General features: G+C 57.4%; 1 protein-coding gene across 1 annotated transcript; it reads left to right on the top strand.

Annotated features, from left to right (window-relative positions):
• Nucleotides 1-207: 207 nt before the first annotated feature.
• Nucleotides 208-11,128, top strand: PLEKHG4 (pleckstrin homology and RhoGEF domain containing G4). Its single transcript, XM_019655902.1, has 23 exons — nucleotides 208-278; nucleotides 742-793; nucleotides 2,196-2,906; nucleotides 3,076-3,171; nucleotides 3,243-3,366; nucleotides 3,459-3,552; nucleotides 3,640-3,714; nucleotides 3,796-3,912; nucleotides 4,082-4,180; nucleotides 4,270-4,418; nucleotides 4,578-4,716; nucleotides 4,811-4,927; nucleotides 6,336-6,518; nucleotides 6,743-7,245; nucleotides 7,339-7,585; nucleotides 8,289-8,378; nucleotides 8,460-8,681; nucleotides 8,772-8,942; nucleotides 9,016-9,193; nucleotides 9,611-9,727; nucleotides 9,872-10,108; nucleotides 10,202-10,317; nucleotides 10,490-11,128. The coding sequence occupies exons 3-23, from the start codon at nucleotides 2,390-2,392 to the stop codon at nucleotides 10,493-10,495; spliced, it is 3,597 nt and encodes a 1,198-aa protein (XP_019511447.1). The 5' UTR covers nucleotides 208-278; nucleotides 742-793; nucleotides 2,196-2,389; the 3' UTR covers nucleotides 10,496-11,128.
• The last annotated feature ends 43 nt before the right edge of the window (nucleotides 11,129-11,171 follow it).

Genomic DNA, 11,171 nt, shown 5'->3' with positions numbered 1-11,171 from the left:
TTGCCAGCAGGTCCCCCCCAGCTCTTAGGGCTCCTAGGGGGCCTGGTTGGTGGGTGGGGGTGGGCAGGCAGTGGGCAGCAGAAGGGGAGGGAGGGAGAGGAGGCAGTGACTCAGTGGGGCGGCCCTGGGACAACTGGGGAGGTAGCCAAAGTTGGTCCTGATGCTCACTGGAGCTAGAAGAGGGTGGGATGAGAGGACCCACGGGAGCTGGGGATGGATCAGGATAACTGCAAGGCTCCTCTTTCACAGCCAGATCAGTTCATGAAGAAGACTCTTTGGTAGCTGAGAGTCTGGACTTTGGGTGCTGATGTGGCAGCTGGGAGGAGGGCAGATTGCTTTTGTTCCCACTATGTCTGTTTCTGATGCTCAGTTCCCTCCTCGGGCTCATGAAGGAGGTGCCTGCCTTAGAGTCAGAGAAGCCATTACACCCAGGAACCAAGGGCCTGAGCATGTTGTGGGGCACAGTGTCTTCTTCTGGCCATATAGCCTACCTTCTTACAATCTTCCTGCAAATTCTGGGGAGTGTTAGGCCAGGCCTACATGACCCAAAGGGACCTCGTACCTCAAAACTGGGAGGGATCTCACAGGTCAACTGTCCAGTGAGAGTTGAGGATCCCCTGACTGAGGGGGAGGGCACCAACACAGTGGAAGTGCTGGCAGCAAGTGGACGTCTGACATATGGGGTCTTTCCTAGTCCTCATAGCAATCCCGAGAGAAAGAAATGACTTTCTTTTCTTACAGGTGAGTAAGGTGAGGCTCAAAGAGAGCTGAGTTGCTGGAGCTCACCCAGCAGGTAAGGAGGAGCAGGCCTGGGTTAATAGCTCTCTGGCTGTGAGACCTGACCTCAGTCCCAGCCTCCTTGGGACTTAGTGGGCAGGGGGATCTTGGCTGGGGAGGGGGTGTATGTGAAAGAAGTGTCAAGAATACAAGGTAGGGGCCGGCCGAGTGGCTCAGTTGGTTAAGAGCTCGCTCAAGAGTTTGAGCTCTGCGCAACATAGGTTTGATGCCTGGCCTGAGCTGAGCTGCCAAAAGGTGGCAGGATGGCTCAGCTAAGAAAAAAAAAAATAATACAAGGTAGTGGAGGGTCTGGGGCTGGTGGATTGGTGGATTCTGGGATGCCTGGGTCAGCTCCCATCCCAGAGGCCTCCCTGCCCCCTCCTCCCCAGCCCAGACGGCAGCCCTCTATCCCATCATGGGATCATACAACCTGTCTCTTGGTGCCTGGGCCTGGGGCCTGGAAGAAAGATGGGGGCTGCAATGGAGGGGCGCCTCCCTCCCAGCCTCTATGAAGATATCCCAAGCATCTGGTCTGGGCGTAGGGAGTCTCTCTTTCTAGGGGCCTCCTGGGACCCTGGGCCCACACTTTCCTTCTCCAGGATAAGAGGAATGAGTGCTCCTTATTTTGCTGAGAGACCTGGGGCAGGGCTCCCCCCAAACTGTGTTCATTCAAGAGCAGAAGCTCCCTCACCTACGTAGTCCCTTCTCCACCCCAATTCCCAGGCCAACCCACATGCTCACTCACTCTCTTGCACTTACACCTTCTTCCCCAGGGGAGACGGCTTCTCAGGGAGTGGGCACGGTGGAACGGGTGGGTGTTGGTCGCTGCCCCCACCGGTGGACTGAGAAGCCGAGTCAAAGTCAGCGGGGCATTGGAGGTGCAGGCGGAGCCGAGCCGTCCGGGTCCGAGGGATGGAGGGGTCGAAGGCCAGGGGGCGCTGCGTGCAGAGGCTCTGCAAAGGTCCAAGGCTCTGTTCTGTCAGGGTGACCCGGGCGGCTGCCGTCGGGCCTGGCTGGGTGAGCTGTGACTCCGTCCTCCGGCCCCCAGGGGGCGGCGCGGCACCGCGTCCTCGGCTGCCCTGCGTTCCCTCCCTCGCGGCCAGGAGGCGGCGTCAGCGCACGCCTGCGGCGCGCTGTACCCGCCGTCGAGGCTCTGCGGTACGTGGGAGGTCTCTGGCTGTGCGGCCTCTCTGGCCGCGTTGATCGCGGCGCGTCCGGGGTGGGGGTCGGTGAGTGCGGCAGGCGCTAAGGCGAAGAGGCCCGAGTCCCCAGGAGCGAGGCCAGGGCCCCGCTGGGCCGGCGTGAGTGCGAGCTCGAGGCAGCACCCATGGGAGGGTGCGCATCCGGGGGTCCACGTGAATGCGGACGGGCGGGTCCTGGGCGGAAGGGAGACCCCTGCCCTTCTTTCCTCTCTTCAGGCATGAACTGCGGCAGTACCTGCGGGCACCAAGGCTGGCATCTCCGGCGGCCTAGTGCCTATTGCCTGTGTTACCGTCCGAGTGCTACCCGACCATTTTCAACCCATTTCCTGGATGAGCTGAGACCTCAGTTCACACCGAGGCCCCAGTCCCTCTCCCACTTGCTCTGAGCAGACCCACCTTTAAGTAGGGGGATGATGGACAGGTCTCCAGAGGATGGGGATGAGTCCCCAGACTCCCAGGGTCACGCTACCGACTGGAGGTTTGCTGTGTGCAGTTTCAGGGATGCCTGGGATGAGGAGGAACTTGCTCCCCAGATGCAGGTTAAGGACCCCAATCCTCCAAGACCACCAGCAGGGGCAGCCCAGGGTGAAGGGCTACAGGGCAACTCTCTGCCTGGGGAGTTTCAATCACCTCCAGGACAGATAACTGCAGATGGGTCAGGGGATGGCAAGAGGGGCACATTAGGAGGTTTCTCAGGCGAGTCAGAGGAACCTGTTCCCTCCAAAATGGAGAGCCTCCTATGCCCAATATCCTCCCACCTCAGCCTGGCACAGGGTGAGAGTGCCAGGAAAGGGGGAGGCTTGGCTGGTGACCCAGTTTTAGACAGGGTAATAATGCCAGCTGGCTTGGACCCTGGGGGGTTGGACAGCCACCCTGTGGACCTTCGAGACTCTTTATCTGCGACATCATCAGAGCTGCTGGAGACAGGTAAGGGAGGCTGGGCAGGGATATCCTGGAAGGGAATGGGAGTGCCTGGAGGGGAGTGCCAACTTGGAGAGGGCTCTGACCCTGCTCAGACTGAAGTCCAGGTCCAAGGAGGGGATCTCTGGGTAGGTGGTCCAATCCAATCCAGACCCAAGCCATTTCCCTTCCCAAGACCCCAGTGGATCCAGCCTTCCTAAGCCCACTGACTGCCTCCTGGCCCAAGACCTCACCTGGGAGCTGCTGGCCAGTGGCATGGCTGCCTTGCCAGGTAGTAGGAGGGACTAGAGGTGGAGGTGGGGTGACTTGATTGGGCAGATGTTCACTGTCCTCTCCCCACAGGGACTCGGGATAAAGAAGGCCGGGCAGTGCTGCTGCTGTGTGCCCATAGCCCAACTTGGCTTCACTCCACGTGCAGCAGCCATGAACTCATCTGCCTCCTGCTCTACTTGCGAAGCATCCCCAGGTATGGGGGAAGAGGTTGCAGGTTGGAGCCTGAGCCAGGAAATGACAGGGCCTGGGAAGCAGATACTGAACCGAAGCCTGCTGCCTCTTTAGGCCCGAAGTACAGGCCCTGGGACTGACTGTGCTAGTGGATGCCCGAATTTGTCCCCCGAACTCTTCCCTCTTCTTGGGGCTCAGCCAACTGCAAGTGAGTACAGGATTGTAGCTCCTCCCCACCCACCCCCATTCTTTTTCTGTAGGGTTGGGGGCAGGGCTGAGCTCAGATTCCTTGCAGGAAGCAGTCCCAGGGTCAGTGCACCAGGTGCTGCTAGTGGGGAAAATGCCTGAGGAGGTGCCTTCGGGGCTGCAGGTACTGAGCCATGTTGGCCGGGAGGTGGAAGTGGGACGCTTCCCCACCAGACCTGCGTCAAAACACTTTCTCTTCTTTCAGCTAGAGCAGTTGCCCTCTCAACAGAGCCTGCTGACCCACATCTCCACCTCAGCATTACCTGCTTCACTGGGAGGAGGCCTGCCTTACTGCCATGAGGCCTGGCTGGACTTCCGGATGGTCAGTGCCCTGGGTGGGGCAGAGGGTGGGAATTCAGGCAGCCTAGCCAGCAGAGGATCCTCTCCTGGGCTGGCTTGACCAGTGCAGAGCTGGCTGCGGTGGTCTGGAATCCAGGATGCCTGGGACCAGCACTGTGCACTGCTCTGGTCATGCCTGTCCCTACTCACAGCGTCTGGAAGCCCTACAGCAGAGCTGCCAGGTGGTTTGTGCCTTGCTTCAGGGGGCCATTGAGAGCATGAAGGCTGTGCCCCAGCCCATGGAGTTTGGGGTGAGTGTCGTCTCTTCACGCCTCCCCAAGTGCTCCCTGTCTCCTTTTTTTCCCCATGCCCACCTCCACCCCGTTTCCTTTAATCACAGGAAGTCAGTCAGCTGCTACGGCAGGCACGGGTCTTGATGCAGCATGTACTAGACTCACCACAGCTGGCATGGCTACAATGCCAGGGGGGTTTGGAGCTGGCATGGCTGAAGCAGGAGGTCCCAGAGGTGACCCAGAGCCCAGACTACAGGTAGATGCAAGCCCAGCTCCCAGGTCTTGCCTCAGCATATCATATCCCATGTTAACAGCTCAGCTGGCTGCCTCAGAACCAGCTAGGATGGTGATTCCGGGACAGGGTGGAGTGCAGCAAGGCAACTGCAAGGACCCTAAGATCGTGTACCCTCACTAGGCCAGCGGTGAACAAGGTTGATGAGCTGTATGACCGTGTGGATGGGCTTCTGCACCAACTGACCCTGCAGAGTAACCGGCGAGTACAGGCACTGGAATTGGTCCAGACGCTGGAGGCCCAGGAGGGCGGGCTTCACCAGGTGAGAAGTACCTGCCCAGATGGGTCCTGCCCCTGAGCTCAAGCATGACCCTCAACCCACAGCAGCTGTCCTTTCCCTGTTTGTGCCCTTCTAGATTGAAGTGTGGCTACAGCAGGTGGGCTGGCCAGCATTGGAGGAGCCTAAGGAGCCCTCACTAGACATGCTGCTCCAGGCCCAAGGCCCTTTTCGGGAGATGGACCAGGTTGCCCAGGTGAGTTTGGTCACTTATTTATTCTGTAGGTATTGGGGCACTTGGCCAGGGATCAGAAATGCAGAGTGGGTGAAAACAAGTCTATCCTTTGCTCTCTTGGGATTTATAGTCTAGCAGAGAAGTTGTAATTAAAAGTTCAAAGTCATATATGTGTATTTGTAAATTGAGGCAAAAGGTCTGGAGAGAAGCAATTCAGGTGGCTCTACCTGAGTGTATAATAAAGACCTGACCCAGAAGGGGTGTTTTGGGCAAGCTTTCTTGAGATAGTGACTTGAGCTGAGATCTGAAGGATAGGTTGGGGTCAACCAGGCAGAAGAGGGTTGGAGATGTGAGACATTCCAGGCTGAAGGAACAAGCAGCATGTGCAAAGGTCTTGTGGCAGGAGGGAGCACTACTTGCCTGAGGAACTGTAAGAAGGACAGGTTGAAATGCAGAGCAGAAGAGAGTGATATGACATAAAACAAGGCTGGAAAATTAGTCAGTGGCCAGATTATTGGGCCTTATAAAAATGTACAATTTAAGCAGGAAAGGCACGTATTCAGATCCACGTTCTAAAAGGAGTATCCTAATTTCTGGGTAGACAGTGACTTGGAGGATGGACATGAACTATCCATTGAAGAGACAGTTGTAGTGTTCCAGGTGGGAGATGGTTGCTCTGGTCAGGATGATGGTGGAGGGGATGGATTTGAGAAATTGATAGGATTTAATGGTGGACACATGTGAGAGGGTAAAAGGGAGAGGGAGGTTGTAAGGATGAATGGGTGCTATTCCCTGAGAAAGGGACCAGGAGACAAGGACATTCTAGGGGAAGGGCATTCGTGAGTTCAGTCTTGGGTGTGCTTTGGAGATGACTGTGGGGAATGAGTAAGAACCATGGGGATTGGGCTTAGAGCTCAGAGGAGAGATCTGGCTGTCGAGGGTCACTTGGTGGGTGTGGGTGTGTGGATGACATTTGAACTGTGTTCATATAAGGTTGCCTTGCGGGAGAGAGAGTGGACTGTCTTCAGGAGCCCCTGTGTTTAGTGGCCTTTGTGAGGGTTGAGGAGCAGGAAGAGGAACCCCCAGAGAAGGACATACGAATTTGGAGAGTGGTGAGGGGTCAGGAGCCAGGAGCCAGTAGAGAGAGGGTTGAATGTTGCTGAGCAGTAGAGTCAGATGAGGCCTGAGGCCCGAGAAGTGCTGGGGTAGGGGTTGACAAGGTGAAGAAGCTGTGATAATGAGTTAAACAATTTCTCCAGAAAGTATGGCTGTGGAGACAGGCTCAGAAAGAGAGGGAAATGGGTGGGGGATGGAGGGAAGGTCTTTAATCACAGGAGAGACTTGATGATGTGTAGATGTCAGTGGAGGAGACCTGGGCTCAGGGATTAGACCACCGGGCCTGGCTGCTGAGCCCAGTCTCTATCTCCAGGAGCAGGTCAGGCGAGGGGAGAAGTTTCTGCAGCCACTGACTGGCTGGGAGGAGGCTGAACTGGGCCCCCCTGGGGCCCGCTTTCTGGCCCTGCAATCCCAGCTGGCTGAATTCTCTAGGGCTTTGGCCCAGCGCAGGCAGCGGCTGACAGATGCTGAGAGGCTGTTGCTGTTCTTCAAGCAGGTGAGTGAGGGCTGCTGTCTGTGGCTTCAGGTGGTCATTGGGGCCAGGCGGGTGGCTGCCCGGCTCTACCGCAGCCTGAGCTCCTCCTTTTCAGCCTGACCCCAAATCCAACCACTGGGGTATGGCCTGGGGCCAACACCCTGTGTGTGTGGGGGGCGAGTAGGGAGAACACTCAGTGGTTTCTGTGGGGTCCTCTTCATGTCTGTGTGGCCTTGGTGTTGCAGGCCTCGACATGGGCTGAGGAAGGGCAGCGGGTATTGGCAGAGCTGGAGCAGGAGTGCCCAGCAGTCGTGCTGCAACGGCTGCAGCTGCATTGGACCAAACACCCTGACTTGCCTCCGGCCTACTTCCGAAAGATGTGGGCTCTGGCCACTGGGCTGGGCTCTGAAAGCATCCGCCAGGAGTGCCGCGGGGCCTGGGCACGGTGTCAGGACACCTGGCTGGCCCTAGACCAGAAGCTAGAGGCTGCACTGAAGCCACCACCGACGAGCAACACAGCTAGCCAGTGTGTCAGCCAGTTACCAGCTGCACCTGCCCCCCCTCCCCTGAGGAAGGCCTACAGCCTTGATCGGAATCTAGGGCAGAGTCTCAGAGAGTCTGCCCACCACTGCCACCGTGCGGCCATTGTGGCTGCTTGCCACAGACCAGAGGCTGGATATGGTGCCCAGCCAGAGTCATCACCCACCATGCCTCTGCCAGGCACCTCTGACCCTAGGAACCTCAACAGGTGCAGGCCGTGGGCAGGGCGGGATGGCAGAGAGAGGCAGGGAGGGCAGTGGCAAGGCAAATGTCTAGGGTTCTGACTCCACCTACCTGGTAGGCTCCAGCTGGTGCTGGCAGAGATGGTGGCTACGGAGCGGGAGTATGTCCGTGCACTTAACTATACCATGGAGAACTACTTCCCTGAGCTAGATCGCCCTGATGTGCCCCAGGGCCTCCGTGGCCAGCGTGCTCACCTCTTTGGCAACCTGGAGAAGCTGCGGGACTTCCACTACCATTTCTTCCTGCGTGAGCTGGAGGCCTGCACGCGGCACCCACCCCGGGTGGCCTATGCCTTCCTACGCCATGTAAGCCCCACAGGCCACACGGCTCCTGGCTGATTCTGCCACACTCAACAAAGAGCTATTGGGCAGATGCTTGGTGCCAGGCCCTGTGCTGGGTATAGCTATGAGGGAGAACCAACAGGACCCTGCCCCTCAGGGTGCTCATAGTTAAGTAGAGGAGACATAAAAATGAAAAAGGTAGTTCCAGATTATAGTTGGGGCTAGGAGGAAAAGAATCACAATAGATTATTGTGTGTTACCGGTAGGGCAGAGGTTTGCCCTTTAGAGAGAGCAGTTAGAGATTCCTCTTTGAGGAGCTATGTTTGAGCTGAGGCTGGAGTCAGTGTTCCATCAGAGGGAAGAGCAAGTGCAAAGCCTGTGGCAGGAAAGAGGCCCAGTGGTCAAGGAAGACACAGGCCAAGGTGGGTGACTGTAGTGAGCAGAGTAGTAGTCCAACGTGAGGTGAGACCAGGGTGTGTTCTCAGCTGTGGGAGGAGCCGAACTGGGTGTGGACTTCTTCCTCAGGGTCTGTGTGGGCGAGTCCCCTTTTCAGTGCCCGTTCTTGCTAGATCACCTCTCGTTCAAAGCAGGGCAGATTGGATCTCTTGGGGGAGGCCTCCCTGGGAGCCGCCTGTTGGCATTTTGATCCTCTCAAGCTGAGAGTGGTCTGGCCCAGGCAGGGGCAGCTGACCCCCTTGCACCTGGGCTGAGCTGCGTGTCCTTTCAGAGGGTGCAGTTTGGGATGTATGCACTGTACAGCAAGAATAAACCTTGCTCTGATGCCCTGATGACCAGCTACGGTCACACCTTCTTCAAGGTAGGAGCCTGAGACTGTAGGGAGAAGGGGGTTGGTGGGAGTACCCCAAAGCCGCCTGATGGTCTCTAGCCCACCTGGCAGGACAAGCAGCAAGCGCTGGGGGACCACCTGGATTTGGCCTCCTACCTGCTGAAGCCCATCCAGCGCATGAGCAAGTACGCACTGCTGCTGCAGGAGCTGGCGCGAGCCTGTGGGGGCGCTGTGCAGGAGCTGAGTGCCCTGCAGGCCGCCCAGAGCCTCGTGCGCTTCCAGCTGCGACATGGCAATGACCTGCTAGCCATGGACGCCATCCAGGGCTGTGATGTGAGTCATCCCAGGCAGGGGGGCAGGTGCTGTGGGTGTGAAGGGAGGGGGCAGAAGAGGCTGGGCATCTACCTGGCCCCAATTTGGCAGGTTAACCTCAAGGAACAGGGGCAGCTGGTGCGACAAGATGAGTTCACCGTTCGCACTGGGCGCCACAAGTCTCTGCGCCGCGTTTTCCTCTTTGAGGAGCTGCTGCTTTTCAGCAAACCTCGCCGAGGACCCACAGGCATCGATGTGTTTGGCTACAAGCGCTCCTTCAAGGTAGGTCCACCTGACCCCACCCTGTGCCCCTTGCCCCCAAGTGCCTCATTATGCCCCTCTCCTGGCCACACAGATGGCAGACCTTGGCCTCACTGAGTGCTGTGGGGATAGCAACCTGCACTTTGAGATCTGGTTCCGCCGTCGCAAGGCCAGGGACACCTTTGTGCTGCAAGCTGCCAGCTTGGCCACCAAGCAGGCTTGGACGGCTGACATCTCCCGCCTGCTCTGGAAGCAGGCTGTCCACAACAAGGGTGGGTTCCTGTCCTTGCTTTACCCCACACTCCCTCCCCTCCCTGGAGATCTTATGGTGGCCCAGGGAGGGCTTAGGGATCTGGAATGCTTAGGAAGTAGGGAGGAGGTCCAGCAGCAGCAGCCACAGCAGGGGAAAGAACTTCAAAGTCAGGCAGTCCTGCTGTCACTGCTGGTTACCGTAGACGCAGTATTAACCTGTGAGTATCAGAGACCTCATCTCTAAAAGGGGAATTACACCTGCCCACAGGATGATTGGGAGGAAGATAGCCTGCCACCACAAAGGCTCAGTGCACAGGATGGCTTATCTGCTGGGAATGGGTGTAGAAGAAAGACTTATTTAAGGGGGAGGGGTAGATAGAGGCCGAGGGCCAGGCTGATGTCAAGAAGGGCCCCAGCTATGCCTACTCTCCACCCAGAGGTGCGTATGGCTGAGATGGTGTCCATGGGTGTGGGGAACAAAGCCTTCCGGGACATCGCCTCCAACGAGGAAGCTATCAATGACCGCACCATCAACTACGTTTTAAAGTGCCGAGGTAGCGGGCAGGCTATGGGGGTGGGGGTAAGGAAAGCTGCGCGGGAGGCAACATGGACCTCTGTTAGCTGTGGCCGGTGCTCCCCTCGAGGCCTTGGCACAGGTAAGCTCTCACCTGCCCAACCTAACCCTGTCTCTTATGCAGAGGTTCGTTCTCGGGCCTCCATTGCTGTGGCCCCATTTGACTGTGACAGTTCCTACCTGGAGGCCTTGAGCTCCCTTCCTGCCAACCCTGCCTCTTGCTCTGTATTGGGGTCCCTCAACCTGCACCTGTACAGAGACCCGGCTCTTTTGGGTCCCCGCTGGCCCCTGTATTCTACTAGCTTCCCAGAGGAAGCAGCACTGGAGGCTGAAGTGGAGCTGGGCAGCCAGCTGCCTTTGAGTAAGTCTGGGCTTGGCCAGAGGCAGGAGGGCATGGCTTGGGGTCTGGGCTACCCCTGCTGACAGCTCACCCAGTCTCCCTCTCCCTCCCTAGCTCCTGAAGACTCAGAGGTCTCGTCCCAGTGCCCATCAGCCAGTGGCTCCAGTGGCTCTGACAGCAGCTGTGTGTCAGTGCAGGCCCTGGGCAGGGGCCTTGAGGACTTGTCCTATGTGAGTGCCATTTTGCCCTATACCCACCAACCCCTCCCCCACCTAGTCTGGACCTATGGCTGCCTTTCCTTTAGGTGGAAGTGCGGGTGAGTGGGCCACAGCCATTCTCCAGAGACCCCTCCTGGACCCTGAGCCAGGGAAATAGGTATCCATGTCTACCTTGGTACCACAGGTCTGAGCCCAGGCTCGAAGGTGAACAGTGCATCCAGCAGCCTGTAGTTCCAAGGAACATGACCTCTCTCTGGATCTACTCTGACCAGGGCATGGCTGTACCTGGGCCACTTCAAGCCCACATGCACTGCCCTATTGACTACCCTTTCTGATGTATATGCCCATTGGACAGACTGAGGGCCTCTCCAGCAGAGCCCACTGCAGAGTCTGGATGAGCAGCATCCTGATCCTGTGCTCCTGGCCCCATGTCACCTTCTTCTCTCCCTTCTCCAGCTCTCATCCCAGTTGTGGTTTAGGATTAGGCTAGAGCAGAGGGTGGGGTTTGTCTGTGCTCCAGGCAGTAAGTGGGTTACCCTACCCCTCAGGAGGAACATAGGTGGGTTCCCAGCAGCTACTTCCCAACCTCTGGTCTTACAGCCACGCTCCTCAAATAGAGGCAAGCCCACCCCTATTGGGCCCTTACTTTTGCCTGCCCTGGCTCCCTAGGCCCAACGCCTTCTTATCTGGGTCAGTTTGGTTATATTGACTCAGTGCCTTTAGAATAGCTTTCAATTAGATTTGTTGTTTAAAATTATTTCACTTGTTAGGTTTGTGGCATTTCAGAGAGGGAGTCCAGACCTTTGACTTGTGATTTACTCTTTATTTGTTTATAATAAAAATAGACTGATACACACCCTCGAATG

Source organism: Hipposideros armiger, unplaced genomic scaffold, assembly GCF_001890085.2.
Source record: "Hipposideros armiger isolate ML-2016 unplaced genomic scaffold, ASM189008v1 scaffold_9, whole genome shotgun sequence".
Taxonomy (NCBI): Eukaryota; Metazoa; Chordata; class Mammalia; order Chiroptera; family Hipposideridae; genus Hipposideros; species Hipposideros armiger.
The sequence above is the reverse complement of the archived record's forward strand: the minus strand, read 5'-3'. Positions and strand labels throughout refer to the sequence as shown.